At 36.8% G+C, this 26,600-nt stretch overlaps 1 protein-coding gene across 4 annotated transcripts in view; it reads right to left on the bottom strand.

Annotated features, from left to right (window-relative positions):
- Positions 1–26,600, bottom strand: part of LOC117399860 (exocyst complex component 2-like) — a 179,089-nt gene that overhangs the window by 88,719 nt on the left and 63,770 nt on the right. For all 4 annotated transcript variants that reach the window (XR_009328500.1, XM_059022619.1, XM_059022618.1 and 1 more), the window contains one exon: positions 4,721–4,801. Coding sequence is in view for 3 of the 4 variants with exons in the window: in XM_059022619.1 (XP_058878602.1) it covers positions 4,721–4,801 (81 nt within the window). In the remaining variant the exon portion in view is untranslated. The remainder of the gene's footprint in view (positions 1–4,720; positions 4,802–26,600) is intronic.

Here is a 26,600-nt window from a genome sequence, read left to right on the forward strand (position 1 = left end):
TTTATCAACCATTATCCCGCCACATTTTTTGAGCATTTTACAGCACCAAATTTAATTGCATCAACCGCCTATCTGTGGTTAACACAATAAATGCGTGGTTTATGCAATGGTGGATTCTCTCAGCAGGGTAAAGGGAGTCTCAACATGCTTGTTTCTCAGTTGAAAAATTTTGAGTTAATTAAAGGCTGGTTTTAATGCTTTAAACGTAAGTCTCACAAACTGCATTTAATGTAACTCAAAATCAGAACAGAATTAATTCTGACAGCTCCCCTTTCTGTTGATTCTGTACTTTATCCGGAAACTGTCAGAATCTATCATTCCTTTGGGTTATCCATCATGAGGTGGAGAGGCATATTTACAGAATGGACTGGGATATATGCCCGCTGCAAGACAGTGCATAAGTTAAGATGTTATTTCTGTTTTAAAAAAAAAAAAAAAAAAAAAAAAAAAAAAGTTAAAAGTGACAGGGGGGCTGAATACCTGGCAGATAACTTGGGGTAAGTCACTAACAATACATTTATGTAGGTTTATTAAAATAGTTTTAAAAGAGCACTTTACCTTTAACATACCCAATCACAGGTAACTTTTTTCTAGGAATGCTATTTTTAGAATTTTGTTATATAATAGTAATATTTTTAGAAGGACTTTGTATTGTTTTAAATGTAAAAAAAAAACTTGTGAGAAAGCTTACAGATCAGTTACTTGACCCAGTTTCTTGGTGCAAGTTATGCACAAGGCAACTACAAACCAAAATAAGAAACAGACTACAATCTATTACTTTTTTTACATTTTCTGAAATCCTCTGGTCTGGCGACTATGCTAAAAGCAAAGATGAAAAGAACAACAAAAAAAAAAAAAAAAAAGGAGGACACCACCCAGCGCGTATTTTCTGTAGTTGACTCTGTGGGTGGCCTTTGCAAAGTGAAAATGTAGCCTTTGTGAAATTATTGTTTAATCAAAAAAAAAAAAAAAGAAAGTGTTCGACTTTTACAATTTTCAAAGCATGTTACTAAATATTTTTAGTGAATCAGATTGCTTGATTGCTTTTTGGTAATATGTTACTTTTAATTTCAGATTTCATGGCCGATTTCAAGTATTTTCAGCTGTATTGTTATATTTCATACTATGTAAACATAAAGGACCAGTCAGAAGACAATGTTTATTTTTACAAATTTAAAGGAAAGTACCTGTTTATTTATCTTACATTACATGAATCAAATCACTACGTAGAGAAATGTACGACTATGTTTGAAACCTACTGGGACTGAAAAACAAATATCATTTATTGTATGTATTTAACAGCTGTAGCAGTTTCCATATTAATGAATATTGAACACAACGGGTAAAGTATTATCTAAGAATGTGATCAATTAAACACATGCAGCCTCAAATTACCAGCAGACTACAGAAAATGTTTAATTAAATTAAATATATAAGTAATGTAGGCTAATACATAGTTATTAAAAGCATGTTTTTGCTCACAAAAGCTCTTCAAATGCATAGAAGGAAAGCAAAAGGTGTTTAGAAATCAATCCTAATAATTTCCTATTCTTTAACCTATAAAATGTAGTGCCAAACTCATGTTTAATGAACTGTTTAAAAAGTTCTCTGTATAAACCACCACCCTGCTTGTTTTACTGTTTACGTAGATATAAACCAAATCTTTTTTTTTCCCCCCCACCGTGGACTTCCAATGTAAGCATAATTATAACAGCACAGACATGCTGGTAAGAAATGTTACACATGCAATAGCAATGATAGATAGCTCTGAGTAGAGTCGCTTTAAGTCCCCAGTTACTGATTTTGTATTAAAATACTGTGCTCCCTTGATATTTCACAATTCAATAAACCACAAATGTGGTTATTCACCATCAGACAGTAAATTGTTTTCTGTACAAGAGCCTTACACTAAGTCACTACTTTCTGTCTTTCACTGTTTTCTATACAGTAAATCAGATGGCAAATTAAGGAGTGAGCACTGTATATACATACAAAGTGTCAACAGAAACATCACTAATTTTATATAGGTTTATATATTCTGTGCAGTATATTTATTTAGTCAGGTTAATGATAACAGTGTTTATTATTATTATTATTATTATTATTATTATTATTATTATTATTATTATTATTATTATTATTATTATTATTATTATTTCTTAGCAGACACCCTTATCCCGGGCGACTTACAGTTGTTACAAAATATCACAATACAAAAGTATCACATTGCAAAATATCAAATTACACAATATCACATTAGAGATAAGAGCAGTTATAAAAGTACAGTAAATCAGTAGACAGTAAGATCAAATTCAAATAAGAGCAAAATAAAGAATACAGTAAATAATTACATTTAAGAGCAAATTCGACAAAGAGTAGTAAACTTATAGTAAAAATGTTTGCTTATAAGAGTAAATTCCAATAAGAGCATGTAGTAAGTACAGTGCACTCTGTTTCTAAGAATCACGGATATAAGAATAAACTGCATATAGTGATCAAAACCACTGGGTCAAAATCATTCCTATACTAACCAATGTAAAATAATCTGCTTGTAAGAATCAAGCAATGTATGCATGTAATACGGTACTTGATCAAGTGCAATGACGAGTACAGCCAATAAAGCTGTTTTTGAATTTGAATTTGATCAAATCTCGCGTGATTAGGCACGTATGCAGCGTGGATTGTGCAATGATGCAGGAAACACTGCATGGTTTGTGATCATACAGTGGGTGCGCCACTGCGTTGTGCAGGTATGTTTTTTTGTGTTCTCTGTAAGTAAGAATTCAATAAAGTGAATACACATTCATTGAATACATACCGAGTACAGCAGTGTTATTGTGTGATATGCAAGCCCTTTTTATCGAGGTGTCATTAACTTTAACAAGCAGTTAACCAATTGACCATTATCCTTAACCCTTTGAGTAGTACGAACAAACCAGTACGTTCGCTGCTGTCTGGTCCCCAGGGAGTACGAATGTACCGGTACGTTCTGCAACTTTAAACTTGAATTACTCAGCCTACAAAACCCCTGATCACATAATGTTGTAACACTAGGTTTCTGTAACACCTTTTATTGGTCTCTTGCACCCTCTGCCAGATATTGACTGAATTACATATAATAATTCCAGTCACAAAATGTCAACAGTGTTTGTAAACTAAAGAAGTATTAGTAAGTAATAACACTGAATTCAGATTCCGATTTAAATTCAAATACATACAATTCTTCCACTGAATCAGATGTCAGCGAGTGTGTCAGTGAAGACATAAGCAAAGAATATTTACCATCAACATCAAGCGACGCGAAGAGGTGGCGCCAAGCTCTGTGTGTTGCTCCATGCTTCAAGGAGTATCAAACACTGAAGCATTAGACACTCTCACTCCCTCCACCCCCACCACCTGTTTACACGGATATGATTTATTCATGTCTCTCTCTCGCCTTTTTATTTTTGTTAGGACGTGTTGTTGTGGTTGTTCCACCCCGTTGTTTATTGTTTATTGCCTACATGTTATTTTTTAGTCAAAACCTTTCCCTATGACTAAATAAAAAATATATATTTATTTGTATTAGAATTTGTGACAGGGATGGCAAAGTGGTGACGTCAGGTCAGAAGCAGGAAGAAAAACATAGGCAGTACTGCAGGGGTTTAACTAGCTAGTAATTATTCTATTACCCCTCAGCCACAATCTGCACTAGTTTATTAATTACGTGTGCCTGCTGACTAGTTTAACAACGCACTAGCCGACAGCCACACATTACCACGAGGTTCTTTTTTAAATACTACTGGCAGAGGATGAGCTGCCGACCTCGCCTCTGCCAGAACACATTTAAACAATAACAAAACCTACGGCTTCGCCATCATATTTATAAATACATATCAATTATAACAATAACAATAAACAAATACAAAATAATACATCTGCAGAGGGGCGGAGGGGTACCCCGTTCTAAAAATAAATAAACAATACATTTATGGCAGGGCTTTGCCCCGCCCCCTTTTCATGTGCAGGGCTCCTCGCCCTGCCACATAATTATTTACAGAAAAAAAGATTTGTCAGTATTTTGTCAGTATTCATCACATACATACAAACATATAGCTTTCAGCTTGTTTGTACGCTGTACTCGTAATAATCAAGCGCATGCGGAAGACAGAAAAAACTGTCAGGACCGGCAGTGCCTTTTAGAACTCACTACTCAAAGGGTTAATTCGTTGGGAAACAAGCAACTATGGATTTTCTGGAGGTGTGCATACATGCGGGAACTCATGACATCTAGTGGTCAACCCCTTACACTGCAGGGAACAAAGCTCTTCTCATTCTCAAACTAACATACTGATTATGCAGCACTTCACCACAGTAATCATATAGGTCTGGTTTTAAGAATCAGCCGCTTATAAGAATCAAATCATCCGGGACGGATGAGATTCTTATAAATGGAGTGCACTGTACTGTAAATGGATAAGAACGATTTCAAATAACAGCAATTACAAAAAACAAAAAAAATGACCAGTTATAGCTCTAAGACAAGAAAAAAGCAGGTACAGTTAAAAAAATAAAAATAACTACATTTTCTGCTCCCTTGAACTCATTCATCTATCTGTAACTGAAAAGTATTCTGAGGATTATATGACCACTACTTCCAATCTAGGATGTTTTCTACAAGGAGTAGATCACAAGGATTTCAAGTCGTAGAAATGTAGTGTAAGGGGGAGACAGAACTTACTGTTCAGAACATTCTCCAGCTTCTGCGTCATTGATCCCTCCACCTTTTCAGTCCCGTCCACTTCCAGTCTTTGATGGATTGCTGAAAATAAATCAACGTGAAATATATTTTACAAAGGAGAAACAAATGCATTGCATCAAAAGGAAGGGTTTAAAAGCACATCAATACAATAATATTGTTTGTTCAAGCAAAGGTAAAGTATGTTTGAAGAAAATAGGTTGTGTTTTATTAACTGCAGGCCAAACTAAATACTTTGAAAAATATAATTGCAACTGCTAATATATTATTACTGGGGGCAAGGGCATTCATTTAAATTACTAAAACTGTTATTCAAATTGGAAGAAGAATATATATAAAAAAAAAAAATACTGGTATGCCTCTCCAGCATCACAAGGATATTGGTATTCAGCTTTGTAACAACTCCTTCACTGCAGAAGTTCTTTTCTCAATGCTTCTTTCTATGTGTTCTGAACTTGCTGTGCAAAGTCACATTTCTGTACCAAACATCTGCTTTCCTACAATTACTGCCTATGTAAGCAGACTGCACAGCTATTTCAGGAAAACAGTAAGGTGCCCACACAAATACCTTTAAACCAGCAGATGGTGTAATGAAAATAGTATATTATTGTATAAATGAATCATTTAAAAATTATGAAGGTCCATTAATTTCTGTCTAAACTAACTGGGCATATAAACAGAATGCACATTTAATTTACCTTGCCAGTTTAGATTGTGCGTATCTTAATTATTTAATCTTCAAATTAACATTTTGTTTTCCAGCGCAAGGCCTTTCTTGTCTTTATCATGCCAGGGCACATGAGGTTATATGTATCAATATGAACGCAGAAATAATAACTACTACGACTACTACTAATAATAATAATAATAATAACAATAAAACAAAAGAACACAAAGTTTACCTACATATGTTATTTTCTCCTTAAGACAAAATTACACAGGGAAAACAAATGACTTTCCCTTTGAAACTGGAGAGAATGTAAAAGCACTTTTCTATGAGCTCTCGGGCTGGCTGCGCACAAAAAATGAAGGTGCAGTAGTTGCTATATTAAATGTAATATTGCTGGATTCATTTACTTTTCTCTGTACTCCTATATTATATTATATACCTGCACCATTGAGAACCATACCAGAACTGGCATTATGTGAATGTAAAATGAAATAAGTAAATGCGCATATATATATCTTTTCTATCTTGTATACCATTTTGAAAAATTCTAAAAATAAGCTAATTCATGTTCCCTTCTATCCTCAGGCTAAATTAATATATCTTGTGACACTAAAATGGTATGTAAGTTACATATATGTAGGGCTTGAACTTTTCTTTTTTTTTATTTTCCAAATCTCTATCTCCCTTTAAATGTTAATGTTGGTAGTTGTTAAGCTGTGTCTGCATCCGAATAGAGAAAACGACTAATTAAAGACTGGGTTTAAGATATTTTTTTATTTGCTATAAATCAAGGAGATTTCAAAATTATGGACTTGCTGAGTATTTTATGTTGAAAAGAAAATCTGTCAGGACAACTCTGTTAAACAAGCAAAAATAACAAAAGCACAACGATAAACTAGGCAACTGCAAGAATGAAATGCAATTAGAAGCTTGAGCAATTAATGAAATGTGTCACGTCTGTTTGAAATACACATTAAGCCAAATAGAATCAGGTTCTGTCAATATATGAAGGTAAAAACAAGTGACATTGTTTTGTAATTAACATCTTTTTCTGAGTTTAATTTGGAAAAAGAATTTGCTCATACTAAAGTTTAAAGGGATGTCATGTGATCAAAAATGAAACCAGAAAACTTGAAGTCCTGCATATATGCAACTCAGGGTCATACAAAAAGCACATGCAAAATGTTATCCAATGCCCCCGAGTTAACAGCTTGCACTTAGCTATTGTAAGCACTCTCCTGTTCAAAAATAAAATGTTTCTGCTACTCAATTTAACTTGCGTAATTCCGGGACTTTATCAATTTCAGGAACAGAGCACAATAAACCAACAAACAATCTCAGATTCCTGATGAAAGCTAACATCTCACAGCCAATTTCTATAAAGATCATGTGCACTTTAAGAACAGGATTCAGTTCTGATAGGGCTGCAGCTCAGCTACAACATGCTCTCAGTTTGAAATGTCCTTGTTTTCTTAACCTGCAAATACTTAAATCTTTAAAACACAAAGACACAACCTATCCTTAAATATACCTCTCCTACAAATTACAGTAGTGTTCAGAAAATGTAACAATATTTGTGTAAAAAAAAATGAAATACAAAAGAAAAAAATCATTTAACTAAATGAATAGAATGCACTTACATTTTTCTTCAGTTTTGTGCAATCTCCCCTGCTGTCATGTTCTATTTGTCTTTTTTTACATAGTCTCTGAAGGCACTTTCTTTCTTTCATTTATTTATTTGAAATATTTAAGTTGGTAGTGGCCCGCTGAGGTGCAACATCTCACTCACAGGAATGACCTGTAGTCAGCAGAAGCTCAAACTTACACAGCAGACAAAGTAATCAAACATGGGCAGGTTTAACATTCAGGGCACAGACGTACTAAAGAAAAACATACAAATAAATAAACCATATGAACTAAACAAGCCAGGGAATGTTACATAACATGGACGATGTGTATTGACAGTGACAAAAAGATACCAAAAGCAATTTAACAAGAAATGCCCACTTTGAGAAGAAATTACAATGAGAAATCAGATCATTTCAAACATAGCAATTTCTAAAAGTAGAAGGCTGGATTTATGGAAAACATATAAATGCATTTTGTTTTTGCTATGTGAAACTCAATATTGTAACCGAAAGCTAGAAACTACAGTATAAAATGTATACTTTGCATTTATTGTCTGTCTAAAATTATGTACAGCACTAGGGGGACCTGTTTTAGAAACGACAAAGGGGGGGGGGGGGGGGTCTGGACCAAATTACTACCAGCCGAGTGGCCTTTCACCTCCTGTATTTCAATGGGTGGAAATCCTTCCAGTTTAAATGCCCAGAACACTGTCCAGCTGCACTGTATCAGCAAACAAAAAAATGAATGACCAAATACAACAACAGATCGTAAGAACTAAGTGTAGGATGACCTGAAAAAAGTCTTTTTTTGCATGCGCTTATGATTCATTTTTTTGATACAGCCTACATAAATGTAGTGCATTTCATTTCACCCACAAAGATAGTTTCCTCATGTAGATATCGACCTCTTTATGCCTAACACTCTCGAGTTCATGTGTGGTAAAATCAGAGCTCACCAGAGCCAGAGGTAGGATACACAATGTTTCACCCCTGTCAGACCTACAGCATAATTATGAGGTCTGGATTCTCTCACTGATATTTGCTCTTAACCACCAAGGACTGTTGTGCATCCTCTGGCCATATATAACATGCTGTAAGGTTTATGGGGTATGGCATTGTTTTACATAGAAAAACAATACATTGTGTCTGTCCTTACAGATATCAACAGTAGTTCAACTCAGATTGCCATTATTATTCAGAAAGAGAAACAATCCAGATTTACTGACAAATTCCATCGGCCAACACTGGGTCAGGCAGAGGTGAATGCAATTGCCTGCAGCTCAGTTTACAGGCTGCTTGTGCTGTCGAAGCAAACTTCCTGTTTAAAAATCTCTACCGCAACAAAGTCACTGTCAAATTGTCAAGCCGCCTGACTGTCAGAAAGGGGGCTAATGCTATCTTGAAGGAATTCAGAGCAAGCAACCTACTCACTGTCTGGCCTCTCTGACCTCCAGACTTCTCTGTAAACACCTTTCAAATTTAACCCAGTATCTATATTTCTCACTGTGAAACAACTTAAGTATCAGATGAAGATCAATATATGTGTGCTCCAAGATTTTTTAAATATTGATATTTTTGTACAAGTATGAAGCCAGTTTTACAAATGCATTAGGTCTTAAATCATAGGAAACCAAAAACAAAATCAGTGAATTGTACCTTTAGATTTAGTTTAAAAAATACTGAAACTGTGAAGTCAGCCTCTAAAATGACACATGCAGTAAGCTCAAAAACGAATTATAATATCTTAAAAAACATTGCTTTTTTTTTATTTTAGCTCTTTGAAACAAAACAAACTAACAAAATTGAACAAACTTTAGTGGCACACATCCCCTGCCACGGCTGTGAATACAAAACTAGAGCTGTATGCGCATAGAAGAGTGTAAATTTGACATTAGGACAAAAAGGACATATGCCAGCATCCACCCCCAGATTCTAATACACTCCATACATTGTGATATTGAACATGTAGTCCTCTAGACAGATGTCAAATAAAACCATATTAGAAAAAGGATTGCAGATTTCTTTTTACCTGATTGGTCAATATAAGGGCCCTAATCTCTGGTAAAGGCTACCGAATGTTCTCGTTCAAACTATGTATAATCTCTGTTCCAAATCAATTCACCAGAAACTAAGTAAATGTGTGTATTTTACCTTTTTCCTGCTTGATGAAAGAAAATCTCCGTTCTAGTACACGCCCTATAAATGTTGTGTAGACTAAGTCAGCTTCCTCACTGTCCTACACATTCAATCTATCTAATTCGATATAGTATAACAAATAAAGTTTAGAAAAAAAAAAATAGAACAGTATTTGCTGTCAGCAGCAATACAGTATCCACAACAGCAATAGCAACTAGTCTCTGATTTGAATGACAAGTTGTAGAAATCAAACAACTGGATATTTTAAAACTAACTTTTACTAATAAATGTTAGGACTTAACAGTAAACTTAAATACTGAAACTTAAAGAAATACACAAACATGCACTCAAATCATAATTAAAAAATTAAAATGTTACTGGTACTTGTACTCTTTTACATGGTTTTTTAATTTTTTTTAGTAGGTAAATAAAAACACAGTTCACAAACCATGTTCATTTTTGTGTACGAGGTACTTGAATTGAAGAACAGCTTCATCTAAGTAGAAGATTTATTTTTAGTATTGAGGTATTATTTAGGCTATTGGAAATACTCACAACGTGACAGAGTCCACTGCTGGGATACTGAAGCCTGAAGGCTACCAGACCACAGATGGAATTCGGAGCTAACTACATTACTCATGGAATGTTGAGGAAAACTTTTGTATTATTAGCAACAAAAACTAGTGCTGCATAAAATCAGGGAAAAAACTAAACAGAAAAACATAATGTTTCTTTCTTTCTTTCTTTCTTTCTTTTTCTAACACAGCCATTCGGCTCAGGCCTTTAACTGCACGAGGAGGGCCTTACCAGACTCTAAAGCCCTTGTTATCTGGTTCTGTTGCTTAAAGAAATAAAATCATATGTACATGACCCCCTGCACATGGGATATACTGTATCTACATATCCCCTGTGCACTACGCCACTATCCTTTTGTTCACACTTGACCAGCTACTGCGGGAAATGGAAGAATTTTTGTGGCCTTTTTTATTGCAACATGCTCTAGACCCTCAGCCTGTGCTTTCAATACACTGGGGAATTCGTAAAACTGGAAACAAAAGACAAGTGTTACAAAGTGAAGCAAATTAAGCCTTATTAGGTGTAATCCAGTCTTCTATTTCTATTGGATAAGGTGTTTAGAAAAAAACCTTTGTCTGGAATTTATGCGGTGGGAGATTTCAGCACACACTAGAAAGCTTGCAGTTGACTGGACTAGCAAAGACACAATCTCTTGCTGTCATTTATCCAGATGGACTGTTTATTTTGGCTGGGGAGAGCAGCTGTAAGGCTGCCAGAATACTTCAGTTTCCCAGTGCTGCAGTGGTTATATCTGAGAGTGACTGCCCTCTCGGGGCATGCTGGGTTACAACAGATAAGATTTCAAAACCAATAAAAATCAATTAAATATAAATTGAAAAAAATAAAAAGTAGGGGGATATTTTAAAGCTGTTGGCAATGTAACCCCAGCAGCTGATTCGTTATTCCACATACACAAACACACTGTTTTGAGCTGAAATTATTCTTCTGCACAGACTAAAGGGGGTGGGGAGGGGAGAGAATACATTATGAAACTTTAAATTTCTATACTGCACTAGAAAAGCAAAGCATTGTTTCCATCTTCCAATGGGACATGATCTGACATCGGTCCGTTTGTTTCCATCGGCAGCAGAACAATAACAACACTACTGTTTTTAAATTACGAGAATTCGTTCTGGCATCCAATGCAATGGACATCATGGGTTTTTTCAGGTGTGGAAAAAGGGAAACATAGGGGCAGATTGGAATGTCTAGGACGACAGTTACTCCACAAGAAACACTTTTTTCTGAAACATTATTTCTCACTGTGAAACAATATTGTTGGCCCTTTTAAACCTGACTTTATCAAGCTTCATTTACAGAGCCAGCACAACCAAGCTGAGATGCCTGTCAAGGAGGACTAGTTCTACTGCTGTGTGCTGATATTTTCAAAAAGTTATGGCTGAACTGGGATTCAAGGTCAGGTTTTCAAGTTACCTGTTCCAAACATTTAAGATTGTAGAGTGTAAAATGTCTCTGGTACTAGTGAATCAGTCATTGTAAGTCAGACATAAGGAGCCAAATATATTCACTTAATCGGTTGCCTGGAAGTATACCAAAATGAATTAACGTTATTGAATTATAAATTAATAAAATGAAAATTCTACTTTGTCATATGCTACTAGTTACCAGTAGATGATATCTACAACACTTATATAATCCCCTTTACCACTTGTTAATTGTTTTACAACCATTTAAAAGGTTTAATTCAATCAAAAATCCTATTGTAATGTTGCTTTCCTTGACTGTGGAAGCAGTTCAAAAGAAAATGTATTCTAGCTGATATGTAAGCAGAAGTAAGTGTAAAAACCGTTTACAGATGAAACTGAATCACTAGGTAATTAAACAAACATATTTCCCAAAATACCTATTCGTAGTAAGTCAGGATACTAGTAGTGTAGTCAAATGAATTGTTACATTTCAACAAAATAGATTATTACATTTAGCTTTTACACACACACACACATTTAGTCACTAAAATACTAATGTACAATTCCCGCGGAATTCAATGTATTCAAATGACGCACAAAATAAAGTATTGCCTAGTGTCCCCATAACCTTTCTTGGGACGCTCATTTCCTCCTGTTTTTTTCCCCAGAGCATCGTCGTGCTGGTAAGAGAAATTACAGAATACTGTATTTTCATGCAGGCTGCTGTGTTTCTACCATATCTAACTTATTACAGTACAACACTTGATGTGACTAAAGACAGTTGAACAACCAGTAGCATTAAAAAGCGGCTGTACAGCATGTGCAAATTTGGAGAATTATTGAACAGTCAACGTTCATATTTGCAACCAATCAGAGAGAATTGTGGGCGGGTTTATCCACTGACTGCTGCTAAAGAACTGGCTGCTATCCTTATCTGAATCATCACTCTTGCTGTGTGAAGAGGTTAGACTACTGAAGTCTAAGAATAACGACTCATACAGGTACTATTTTATTGTGTTGGATTCTCTTCATCCATGATATTTGTATATCTGCTTTGCTCTGTGTGTAGCTATAGGCGGCAACTGCAGAAATCAAGGCTGTCATGTCACATTACCTTGACATGTTTATAACACAGTGCACCGAAGCTTGTCGTGACACTTTGCGCATTAAAGTAGCCCATCACAACAATAGGAGGGTCTGTAAAACGTGACAAATATTTGGAAACATATTTTCTATTGGAATAAGTCTATATTCACTTTCAGTTCACCATAGGTACCCTCCAAGAAACATATCTTCGTGAATAATACAAAATAATTTATGAACTAGTTAGTTTAATATTTATGAAATTCATATTGTAAAAATGTGTTAAGTTTCAGAAGTTTTTTTTTTATTTCTTTAAGTACACATGTTATGTTGTTTTTAGCAATAATGAAATACAGTAGTTTCAGGTCTCTTGGTGCCAATTTAATTTCTTTAAAATAAATATTTACATCGATACTTGAATACTGTATATGATACAAATAGTTTAAAACAAACAAAAAAAAAAAACACATTCTCGTTTCATTTTACCTTTCTTAAACAATATGTAAATAAGCTGCCCTAGAGGCATCTCTTTTTAATTTAGTGACCCCTTATTTTTATTTCTGTGTTAAAAGTATATTTTATCCTGCAAAGTTTAAAGAAAATAGAGACAATGGAGTACTCATATTTAAGATTAATGCTATCTGTTGCATGGCTGTGACAGCTCTCTAATAGAAGAAAAACAACAATCCACTCAGAAACTGCAATAGAAAGCGTATACAGAACAAATACCATAGCATATTAAATAGTAAGAAATTCAATATCTTGAAAAAAAAAATAGATTCTATAAAGTGACCATTTAATAAATAGAAATATTGGGACATGTAATGTTTTCATGCAGGAAGGGCAGGACACTGCTGGATAGCTAGAGATATAGAGCGAGATGGAAAGTGGAAATCAAAGAGAGAAGATGCAGTTTCTTAGGCAGAAAAGGGACTAGATTTGCAGCAGTAATCAGCAAAAATAGAATCTCAGAATTTGATATTATTGAATTTCTACTGTGTAATGTATTGACTACCTGTTGTGTAGAAATGTCATTACAAAGACAACTAGAGTTGCTAGCAACTATAAAGGCTTCCAAGCAGTTATCGTGAAATTTAAGCGCATTGGTTAGCGCACTATGTACAACATTTTTCACAGCTGTGCTATTTACCGTTCAGTGTTCGCGCTAAGCCGCGCCATTGCGCCAATGCCCCCCTGAAATAAAAAAATGTACCGCTGAATTTCTCTTAACGCGTCCGTATGTCCCCCTTCCCAGACGAGATACAATACCAATACGCAGTAAATTAATGCATTTTGTATTAACATGACATGTCTGACGACAGGCTAATCTTTTTTACTTGTTTGTTTACACTTGCGTTTTCATAATTAAACTCCCGTGCTTTTATCTCCAGTCCAGTAGAATGCGCTCGCACCCTCCCTCAGGCAGTTTCACAGTAAAGCCTGGACGATATCAGGCTTGTTAACAACATGGCCCGGCGCAAATAGTATCCCTGTTAAACCCCACCATTACTTCTGGAAGAATAAGTAATCAGCTTCGGCAGTGACTGTTGAAATGTAGGCTATTATATTTGTGCTTAAAAATACTGTGGAATTCATCCCCTGTTAACTTATCTATTTGCAAGTGAATGGGAGAAATTTGAACTTGTGCGTACTGCAATACAGTTTATAGACGAAGTGCAGTAGATTTGTGAAACAAAAACCGCATCGATTAAAATAAAAAAAAAGTAGACTACGGTAACGTTATAAAATATGTGAAACGTGTCTTTTCTATGACAAAAAATGCTAAAATAATTCTGTATGTGTTAAGCACCAACTGTCTCTTGGCCATTTCGCCAGTAGGCCTATAACAGCATGATAACCATATCATTATGTGCAGTATTAAAATATAGTAAAACAAAAATTCTGAAATGGCAGACAACTTATTTTACTTAGTACCACTTCCCAATCTATTGCAAACTTTTATCATGTAATCAACGTTTAATCGCCAACACCAGACTGCTGTGCTGTAACAGAGCGTTCAGTGCACACATGGCAAATTTACATATTAAATATGTACATTAAATAGACCCTGTTGTTTAAATGTCATATAAACAGTTGGGCAGTTACTGCAGTCTGTCTTTGGGATAAAAAAAAAATTATATAAATATTTTAAAAAACTAAAAGCCTAGCCTTTAACTCATTTTATTTCCTGTGTGCATTCATGTCTACAAGTCGATATAAGTTTATTGTAACTTAAGTACTGTTGGTTAATTTCAAAATATAGAATGTATGGCCAATCAGAAACCGAAGTATTGCCGTGCGGTCTAATTTGACAAGCCGTTACGTCTGGTGTCAGAGTTTTTAGTTTTCAATCCGCAAACAAATATGGATTGTTGGCACAATAGTAGAACATTACTAGCAAAGGTCGATCAAGACGAAATACCGTCGGAGATTAAAAACGCCAAAAATGTCTTGCGACTGAAGCTCTCTCCAATTTCCCTGCCATCATCAGTGATTTGTGTGGTAACAAGCAGGGCCATCCATCACACTCATACTAGGTAAGCGTTTTATTATTGTTTTTTTTTTTTTAATTAGCATCATTACTGTACGTTTTAGTCACCAATAATTAAAAAAAATGCCAAAATGTTTTTGTAATGAGGTCAGCTATAGAGAGCCATGGATAGTGAACTTTTCTTTGCCGTCTTTCCTGTAATTTTATTATCAATAAAAATACATGATTGCCATTTGCTATCATGGAATAGTCCTATGTCATTTCTGAGTGACTGAGAGGCTTTGTTGATTTTAATTAATTAGTTGTTACAATAAAATTATGTTGATGTTTCTAACAACTAGAAACCTGTTAGAGGGACTATTTTTATCCAAAAGTAAATATAATATATATATTCCATTATAATACTGTAACTTTTATAATTTTATCCATCACACACTCCAAGGCTTGTGTGTTTTGTTGTATCATGTTATTGTACAAACCTTTTTTCTGTTTTAATTTCATTATGACTATCTCAGAAGGGGGTATGCGATGGACTACTTTTTTGGAAAGGGATATGCAGCTTAAAAAGATTGAAAACCCCTGTTCTAATGTGATTTGGTACAATGAATATCCTCTGCTCAGTGATACACCAGCGTCACTGTGACAGATTTCCCAATATTTCCCCCAAAAGTGACAGTGAGTAGTGTAGAGACACCTTGGTTGTATCTACAGCTTTACAGTCTTATTTTTTGTTTTTCAGAAACAAAAGGTTAGTAAACTCTGCTGGCATATTTAAAAACAAACAAAAACAAGAAATGGTGGTTGGTTCTGAAACATATTGACCCCCTCACCGAAGAAAATGTTCCCCTAAAATTTAGAGTGGGGGCCACATTGACCGTTCATGAGTAGAAGGCTTTTGAAAATTGCTCAATTTTCATTAAACCCAAGATGGCTGCCACACCATGTGACCAAGGGCCGCCATATTGACCATGGCACAACATCCCACAGTCCTCTACATCCGTGTCAAATTTTGTGCATTTTGGTGCAGCCAATAAGAAGGTATAGGCAGTTTTATAGCCATTTGTGTATGTTGATGATGTCATGCATCACGTGTGACCTTTCGGAGAGGTCAGAGGTCACGGGTGATGACATTTTTTCATAGAGCACATACAGACGTGCTCAAATTTGTTGGTACCCTTAAGCTCATTGAAATAATGCTTCATTCCTCCTGAAAAGTGATGAAATTAAAAGCTATTTTATCATGTATACTTGCATGCCTTTGGTATGTCATAGAATAAAGCAAAGAAGCTGTGAAAAGAGATGAATTATTGCTTATTCTACAAAGATATTCTAAAATGGCCTGGACACATTTGTTGGTACCCCTTAGAAAAGATAATAAATAATTGGATTATAGTGATATTTCAAACTAATTAGTTTCTTTAATTAGTATCACACATGTCTCCAATCTTGTAATCAGTCATTCAGCCTATTTAAATGGAGAAAAGTAGTCACTGTGCTGTTTGGTATCATTGTGTGCACCACACTGAACATGGACCAGAGAAAGCAAAGGAGAGAGTTGTCTGAGGAGATCAGAAAGAAAATAATAGACAAGCATGGTAAAGGTAAAGGCTACAAGACCATCTCCAAGCAGCTTGATGTTCCTGTGACAACAGTTGCAAATATTATTAAGAAGTTTAAGGTCCATGGAACTGTAGCCAACCTCCCTGGGCGCGGCCGCAAGAGGAAAATCAACCCCAGATTGAACAGAAGGATAGTGCGAATGGTAGAAAAAGAACCAAGGATAACTGCCAAAGAGATACAAGCTGAACTCCAAGGTGAAGGTACGTCAGTTTCTGATCGCACCATCCGTCGCTTTTTGAGCGAAAGCGGGCTCCATGGAAGAAGACCCAGGAGGACTCCACTTTTGAAAGAAAAACATAAAAAAGCCAGACTGGAATTTGCTAAAATGCATATTGACAAGCCACAATCCTTCTGGGAGAATGTCCTTTGGACAGATGAGTCAAAACTGGAGCTTTTTGGCAAGTCACATCAGCTCTATGTTCACAGACAAAAAAATGAAGCTTTCAAAGAAAAGAACACCATACCTACAGTGAAACATGGAGAAGGCTCGGTTATGTTTTGGGGCTGCTTTGCTGCGCCTGGCACAGGGTGCCTTGAATCTGTGCAGGGCACAATGCAATCTCAAGACTATCAAGGCATTCTGGAGCGAAACGTACTGCCCAGTGTCAGAAAGCTCCGTCTCAGTCGCAGGTCATGGGTCCTCCAACAGGATAATGACCCAAAACACACAGCTAAAAGCACCCAAGAATGGATAAGAACAAAACATTGGACTATTCTGAAGTGGCGTTCTATGAGTCCTGATCTGAATCCTATCGAACATCTATGGAAAAAGCTGAAACTTGCAGTCTGGAGAAGGCACCCATCAAACCTGAGACAGCTGGAGCAGTTTGCTCAGGAAGAGTGGGCCAAACTACCTGTTAACAGGTGCAGAAGTCTCATTGAGAACTACAGAAAACGTTTGATTGCAGTGATTGCCTCTAAAGGTTGTGCAACAAAATATTAGGTTAGCGGTCCCATCATTTTTGTCCATGCCATTTTCATTTGTTTTATTATTTACAATATTATGTGGAATAAAAAATCAAAAGCAAAGTCTGATTTCTATTAAATATGGAATAAACAATGGTGGATGCCAATTACTTTTTATTAGTTTCAAGTTATTTCAGAGAAAACTGTGCATTCTTTGTTTTTTGTGGAGGGGTACCAACAAATTTGAGCACGTCTGTATGACTTCCTATATGTGTTCCATTATAACTATGACCCTGTCGGCACGCCCTAGGAGTTAAAATTTCAATGTAAATTCCAATATGGCCGCCGCGCCGTGTGAGCAATCTGTTTCAATCTTCAGCAGTTACTACTTTCCAATGGTCTGTGCAATTGTGTTGACACTGAAGAGCATAAGTGCAATGATGTTCTTGTTATGGGTTGCAAATTTTTTTTTTTACAATTATCAATATGGCCGCCAAACCATGTTACCAAAATGTATCATTTTCATATCACCAGTACTTCACGCGAGTCTCTATCGTCATATAAAGTTTCATGACTGTACTGTATTGCACTTTGGATTTATGCACGAATGTATGAAAATAGCGCAGTCGTGAAACGTTTATTTGCACGGCGCGGGCATGTTTTGTAACGAAAAAGCGTGGATTTTACAAACGGTAGAAAGGACCTGGTCATGAACATGTATGCCAATTTAGGTGTCGACTGACGTTGTGGTTTAAGACAAGAAGATTGTTGAATATTTGGGGCCAATCCAGCGTAGCGGGCAAAGTAATTGTTCAGTCGACCCCGATTGAACATATGTGTTTTTATAGGCCATTGCTGCATCTACTTACGTATGCGTTTTCATAACTCTGGTGATGTTGTTTGTGAGGAAAAATAACAATAATAATAATAATAATAATAATAATAATAATAATAATAATAAACATAACAATAACAATAGGCTTCCCAGCCTTTGGCTTGGAAGCCTAATAAGTAGGGACCTACCTAAATCGCAATTTCGCGGAAATCGTGAAATTGAGGGATCACCGCGAAATTCACCTCTTAAGGGACAATGCATACAAACAAGTACGGAGAGGAAGAAAAAAAAGAAACCGCTTTTAAATTAACTACTGCACAACGCAAGCGACGCAAACTACGTATTTTCCTTGTTTAGATAGCCCATTTTTATTCCTTCGCCGTCCCGTGTGCATTGTTTAATATTCAAATGACAAAGTTTTAATCAGCCTATCAATGCGTCTTTACTGCTTTTATGTGATCTGTAGTACTGTGCAGTAGGGGATGGGACAAAGTTGGTGCTGCATTGTTTTGATTTATGTTGCTTAAATCTAGTTTTCAGCATTGGAGGTAAAATAGCAGAAATGGACGACAAAAAAAGCAAAGCATATTTCGGATGATGATCGTTTCAAGATATTTCCCAGAAAAACTGTACATGCAGACTGAGGCAATTGTTTTCCATATCTTAATGTGTATTTGGAGAAAATACGATCGATCGCTATTTAGCTTCAGAATCACACATTAAACAAAAGGCTACTACAGAGGCTGCTGAACAGAACGCAAAATAAACAGCTTTCAGAAACCAGCACTCTGTTTTAGTACGGAAGCAAGTACCACTATCTTTAGGCTTTATAGTGTCATGAAATACCGTCTACTTAGGTTTATTTAATGTTTAAACAGGTCCGTGAAATCCGCAAATTTTATTCCGCAACATACCCGTAAAAAATACGTAAATTTACCGCGATTTAAGTAGACCCCTACTAATAAGATCATTGACTCACAAAGTTTTTTTAAAGTAAAAGATTCCACTCTGAATATCACCGTGAGTCTCTGCATTCACTTTCAATATGATATTAGATCAAACATTGCCAAAGTGAAAATAAAAACCAGAGAACTTTCTCGTAGCTTTGACGTTGGAAGTTCACTATATTTCCATACTGTCCCAGTTTAAGGACTTCAAAATCTGGTCACCTTAATAATCATGCACTACATAGACCTAAAAAAAAAAAAAAATGAGACAAATGCTAAAATCAGACAAAAACAGGAAGCAAAGCATTGATGATCTCAAGCACATCAACAGAAAAGCACAAAATCAAGCAGGTAAGAATACACAATATATTATTATTATTATTATTATTACATTTGTTTCTAATTTGCACTGTAGACATGGATAGCAAATCTTGTCTTCAGGTTTTCTGAAGTAGCCAACAGCAACATTAAGATTAGATTTATTAATAGAACACAAAATCATGGATCAGCTAATGTCCAGTTTCATGTGTTTGAAGATTAGCCTACGTTTTGAATAGCATACATTTATTATGTCATAAATTGTATGACTCACATTAGTATAGTTACTGTATGAAAACACTGAATGTTATTTGGTTGGGGGTTAAATTGAGTTCTCCATTATAATAAATTAAATATTAAATACATTGTTTACATTTAGTGAAACACGCAAAGCTTATTTTCTGATGCTACTTGATATTTTTTAATGGGTTTACCTGATAGTTTCAGCCAAATGCTTTTTTTTTTTTTTTTTAATAAACATTATGAAACACTGTCTTAACTACTGTAGTTTTAGAAAGCGGGGGGAAATTATTATTATTATTATTATTATTATTATTATTATTATCCTAAACCGTGACGTGCTAGTAATAAAGAAAATGCACTATCTTGTTTAATTTTACTAAGTATCTTACAATTTAAGATTTCAAAATTATGGATAAATGCAATTTTTTGTTACACAGGTTAATAAACCGCAAATATGTATATTGCAGTATGTTTCATATTATTTGTATACATAAAACAAAATAGCCTTTAACATAAAATCAAATTAATTTCCGCTGATTTTCTGCAGAATTTAGGTAAATGATCTGCAGAATTTGGAAAAATTCCCAGCAGATTCCATCTGGGCTTGGTAATGTCACTGTAGTAAAAATCACTTGCTTTTCACAATATTCGGACCTGTAAATCTAAAAGCTTTTGCTCCACTGTTGAAAATACAGTAGTTTTGAGTGTCCCGAGTTCAAGGATACCAAATATGTGCACCTTTATAGAGTTTTGCAGGTGTTTACATGTCCTAGACCAGGGGTATTCAATAGGTGCCCCGTGGGCCAAATCTGGACCACCAGATGCTTTTGAACGGACCGCGGAGTCTTTTTATTTACTTATTATCATTATTGTAATTTTTTTAATTATTATTTTACCCTCTCATTCCCTCACAATGTGATCTCTGATACAGTGTACTGTTAATTTGAGCTATCGTCAGTTTCCACTAATAAAAAAAAACGAACGAGAGTTCCTTTTTTTATTACACTTTCCACCATACGCTCATGCGCAATGTTGAACGCTGTAGTCCCGCCTCCAGTGCTTTAGATGTCAAGTTAACAGCAGCGTGTTTAAACATGGCAGCAAAAAAAAGGAAAGTTGATGCCGAAAATCATTCATTTAATGGAGTGGACCGACGCTTATTGTTTTATTTTGCCACAGCGACCAAATGCTCGACCAGTATGTTTGATATGTATAGATGTTGTTGCTGTTATTAAAAGCGGGAACATCAAATGGCACTATGAAACGAAGCACATGGATTTTGACCACAAGTATCCACAGGGCTCCCGTTTAAGATCAGACAAAATTGCTTCATTAAAAGAGGGATATTCTCATAGCACAAATATTATTTCAAAGGCTACTTGTGCTCAGGAAAAGGCAACTGAAGCTTCACTGAGGCGTGTGTGGGTTATGACAAAACACAGGAAACCTTTTACAGATGCGGACATTGTTAAGCAGTTTTTGGTTACTACAGCTGAAAAGAAAGACATTGAAGCCTTCAGACAACTACCGCTCTCAGATACAACAGCTATTAGGCGCGCTGAGATGATGGCACAAGACATTTTAAACAGTTAAGTGAGAAACTGAAAATGGAAACATTTTCTGTGGCAGTGGACAAAGCCTGTGATATCAGGGACATAGCTCAGCTAGCGCTGTATGTCCATTTTTTTGATGGAGAGAAATTTGTGGAGAATTTGTTTTTCGCTTATACCGCATAACAATTGCAAGACAGGTGAGGATTTGTTGAATTCTGTTCAAACTTTTTTTTGTCTAATGAAGGTTTTGACATGACTCAGATTGTGTCAGTCACAACAGATGGCGCTCCTGCCATGATCGGTACTCACCGAGGGCTTGTCAAACGTCTGTAAGACCTGAACCCCAATTTGATCAATTTGATTTCCTATCACTGTGCAAGCCACCAAACCACACTTTGTGCAAAGCTCAGTGATGAGTATGCTAATGCAACGTAAATGGTGATAAAACTTGTCAACTTCCTTCAGTCCAAGTCAGCACTGCAACACAGGTAGTTCAAAAGCTTTCTTTCAGAAGTATCTGTCAATTACGATGACCTCTTGGTCCATAATGCCATCCGCTGGCTGAGGAGAGGGCAAATACTAAGGAGGCTGTGGGAAATTCAAGTTCATGTGGAAGAATATCTACATACAATTCCAGGGAAAAGGGCAGAAGAACTATACGCGTTTTTGAGAGATGACGCAAGCATGAGCATCCTGGCATTCACTGTTGATTTGACTGGCCACTTAAATGGTTTCAATTTAAAGCTACAGGGGTGAAATCGCAATGTATTGGATCTCCATAGCAGTGTTGCTTCATTTAAAAACAAACCGAGTCTCTTCAAAAGTGATTTGGAAACTGGGGAGATGCTGCATTTCCCAACACAGATAAGCTGCCGAGACAGTGCAGACGTGAATCGGATGGCGTCAGCTCTGAACAGGCTTCTTCAAAACTTCCAGCAGAGGTTCCAGAATTTGAAAGTGTTATGATTTCTGTAGAATATGGGAGTTGGTTTTTATAGGGTTGCTTAGCAACCATGGTATGGGGGTGGCTGGGAGTTTAGGTCACTTCCGTATGCTAGCAGGAGTGAGTGTTTCTATATACCTGTGTGTTAAATAAAGAGACTGGATATAAATATCAAGATTAGTCCTTTTCTTATTTCACAAACTCTACATGGTGTCAGAAGTGGCTGAAAAATGGTACAAGGACTTCGGCGCATCGATCCGCTTGTGTTTGATGAAAATATTGCTGATAACTGGAAAAAGTTAGAAAAAGAATGGCGTGTATACTGCTACGCTGGTCTGTCGGAAAGGACGGCAAAAGTTCAAGCTTACACTCTTCTAAACCTGGCTGGTTCGGACGCTGTAGAAAAGTCGAAATCCTTTGTTTTTGTTGAGGGGGAGGATAAAGTAGATCCCGAGGTACTGTTAAAAAAATTTGAACAGATTAGTCTTCCTGTAAAAAGTGTAATTATGGACAGACACGTATTCAATACTACAAATCAGAAGCCAGATGAACTGATACAATCATATGCTTCTACATTAAAAATACTAGCAAAAAAATGTGAGTGGTATTTTAACAGATTAACTCATTAGGGATCGAATAGTATGTGGAATACAAAGTGACAGCGTACGCAAGCAGTTGCTTCGGGGAAAAACAATTGACGTTGGAATCTGCAATAAATATCTGCATGTTAAATGAACAAAGGAACTGGGAAAAGAGGCTGCAGTTTTTCCATTACAAGATTCACTATGCTCAAACTGTAATGGGCAGCACCCATTTGAAAGGGGTAAGTGTCCTGCATTCAATAAACACTTTGATAACTGTGGAAAATGGAATCATTTTGCAAAATGTTGTAGATCAAGGCCCTTCAGTAATGTTAAGCCACTAACAACAAGCTATGCTACGAAATATGCCACAGTTAATTACCAGCCCAGGTTGAGAAATGTGAAAAGAGTAAATTAGCTGGAATTAAAACAAGGTGATGAGCCCATTGAAACATTTAACTGTGAAAGTGTGGGTATTACAGCTGAAAAGAGGGAAATCTTCACAACCCTTATAGTTGCTCGCAATAATATTCAGATTAAAGTCAAGGTGGACACTGGTGCAAAATGTAATGTCTTGTCAAAAATACTGTTAAAAAAAATAGAGCCACACATTTTAGTGGATCCCACGAAAAAAGTTCACCTTGTGGCATATGGAGGACAGACAATACAGACAGAAGGTACAGTAATATGGAACTACACATGTGGAAACTTTCAATTTCATGTGGTGGACCAGGATGTAAAACAGATACTGGGTCTGCCTGACAGTATTGTATTGGGAATTACATGAGAGTAGATGTTAAAACTTCATGCTGATTTGAACTCGGCTCTCGCCAAGATAAACACCAACTAAGACGTAGCTTTACAGTAAACTAATGTGATCCATCTGTGTCTGCATCCATTTGCGCTTCCTTCCATATGATGATGTAGATATCCTTCTGTCTGGTGTTGATGGCTGAAGTGTAATGCTGGCTCCAGGGATCAGCTTATTGCCTCCCTAGCGCATCAGCACACACAACGGCTGCGATGCTGGCTCTGGGGATCAACTACAGTGCGGTTTCCCCAGCGCATCAGCATGACAACCGTCTGGATTGAGCTAAGTAGGGTACATCTCTGGGGTCTTCAAGTGGGCACCTTCCATCCTCGGTGTTTCGTCGACTAGCCCACGATGCCTCAAGAGGGCTCGACGGTGATTCTGGCGACCCAACATCACCACCCTCCGTCCCCCACTCAACTCAGCACAGCTTACTTACCAGTACATCAGCGTTTCTTTCTTTCTATTGTGCTTGAGATCCCCAGCCAGAATCTTTCCGTCTCAACCACAGCCAGTTGCTGCTCCTCTCTGCTGCTTCAGATAAGTTCTTCACTGTGCGACGCAACTCTTTGCCACTGAATCCGACGTCTCTAAGAAACCGGGTTGTAGTGTGCCACAAATCCTTGACAACCCACCTCCACTGGGTAAACCCGGACTCTCCATCCTCGCTGTTCCGCTTCAGTGGCTAGTTGAGCATACCGCAGTTTCTTCCTCTCATACGCCTCATCTACAGCATCCTCCCATGGCACTGTTTACCAGGTGAACAAGGCGTGCTGATCCAGACCACAAGACAATATCTGGTCGAAGGTTAGTGGTGGCAATGTCAGGTGGAAAAATAAGCCGTTGACCAACATCTGCCAACATTTTCCAGTCTCTAGCAGCTTCCAGTTGTCCTAGGCGAGGATTGGTTTTAACACCTTTTCTTGGTGGTTGCTCTCCTGGGCGGAGGAATGTTGTCTTTTGTGTGTAATGTTTTAATGGAAACGGTGGCAACTTATTGGTCATGTTACGCTTGTCTTCCAATGCTAAGGCCAAACATCGCAGCATCTGGTCATGGCGCCAAGTAAACTGTTCTAGGCCAAGAGCCACCTTACATCCTGTCAAAATGTGCCTTAATGTTGCAGGTGATGAACACAAAGGGCATGAGGGATCCTCTCCTACTCAGAGGTTTAGGTTCTGTGGTGATGGGAGAACATCATATGTTGACCTGATGAGGAAACTGATCCTGCTCTGTTCCATTGACCATAGGTCTTGCCAGCCAATCTTGCGTTGTTCCACACTCTCCCATCTCATCCATTCTCCCTGCTTGGCCTGGGAAATGGCCTTTATGCACCGCATCCTCCTGCTTTTGCACCTCGTTGACTACCAGCTTCCTCCTTTGAGCTGGGGCTGCCTTGTGCCATGTAGGAGGAGCTGAACTGAGACCAAGACCTGTCTATGCTCTTCAACCCTTCCACTGCTTGTTGCCTAACTTCTCCCACACGAACTGTGTCCTTTAGATCCCCGTCGTACCATCTCCCAAGACTCTTCACTGGCTTCTCAGACACTGTTGGTATTGCCTCACCATTAATGAAGAATGTTTTATCGACTACTTTACCTTTAATTATAGAGATGCTCCTTGATTTAGTGGGCTTGAATTGCATTCGTGCCCATTCAATGTTATTGGTTAATTTGCCCAATAACCAATTAGTGCTGGCTACTGTTGTAGTCATGGTTGTCATGTCATCCATGTAGAGCTGGGATAATTAATCGAGTTACTCGAGTCATGGCGATTACTTTAATACTCAACAATCTTTTTGGTATTCGAGTAATCGCCTTAATATATGCATATGGTATATTAGCAGCTACATTCACGCCAGGTGCGTTCTCAAATAATAATTCCGATCAGCTGTTCACTCGGTCTGATCTAGGTAGGAATACTTAACAGCAGATCGCTATTACTGATTTGGTTGAGAGAGTGAAAGCGATATATTAGTAAAAGATGACAAAAAAAAAACTCAGGCCTATGTAGAAAAAAAATGAAGAGGACAGTTTTTTTGTTTTGTGTTTAAAAAAAAAAAAAAAAAAAACCCACACATACGTCTTCTGGTATCCCGTGACTATCCCTGTTCTCTCTGTTAGATAAATAAAACCCGTTTGCATCAAATTGCAAGTCAGACGTATTTATTCAATAATACCCACGCAACCCTATTCGAAACATGATTTTGCTAGTGTGTTGGTACTTCTTTATTGTTATTTTACAAGCAGCAGCATTGTCGCAATATTGTTTAGAACCTCTATCCTCCCGCTAGAACATAACAATGTTGTTGTTACGTTAGCAAAGCACTTTCATTGGGCGAAAAATTTAATGAAACAAAACAGTCTGTAAAACCTTTTTGTGGCGACGTGTTGAGAGTGGCAAGCGGGAGAACAGCAATATGGCGGATGCACATAGCAATACTGTTACTAGTACAGAAGAACGGGGAAAGAAAAGGAGTGATGGAAGTGAGAGACCCGGTGCCAAAAAAATTTGCGAGAATCGCCAGACACACAAGCGTTGTGTGGGATTTCTTTGGCCAACCTAACAATTCACAGGTTCCGTGCATAATATGCAAAGGAAAGATGAAATATCACCACAGCTTTGCTGCAACATCGAAAAAGGAGGCACCCAACCATCTCTCACTTGGTAAGTAATATTATTCATATAAGAAGTAAGTCGATATATACAGTACGATGCTGTTTTTGTGAAATGCAGCTTTTTTTTATTTTTATGATGAGAGGAATTACGTGTTTAGCACATGAAAATAAACTATACATTTCGCACTTGCTATTGAATAAAGCAAGTATATTATAATCTGTTATTGTGCAAGTGCTAGCACCAAGTATTGGTTTAATCTTAGACTTTTACCAGCACTATCAAACTTGTCAAAAAAAAAAAAAAAAACACACTGCATCAGTCATAGAAATTGCAGGAAGTTATATCAATCCTCTACAGCACTATTAGTTAATGGCATAATAAACACTGTTTACAATTTTACTCCAGATTATTATTTCATTTTATTTTTTTATAGCTTGATTCTGGACAGTTAGTGTCTTATTACTTGTATGGAGTCTT

This window comes from Acipenser ruthenus, chromosome 4, assembly GCF_902713425.1.
Source record: "Acipenser ruthenus chromosome 4, fAciRut3.2 maternal haplotype, whole genome shotgun sequence".
In the NCBI taxonomy this organism is placed as follows: Eukaryota; Metazoa; Chordata; class Actinopteri; order Acipenseriformes; family Acipenseridae; genus Acipenser; species Acipenser ruthenus.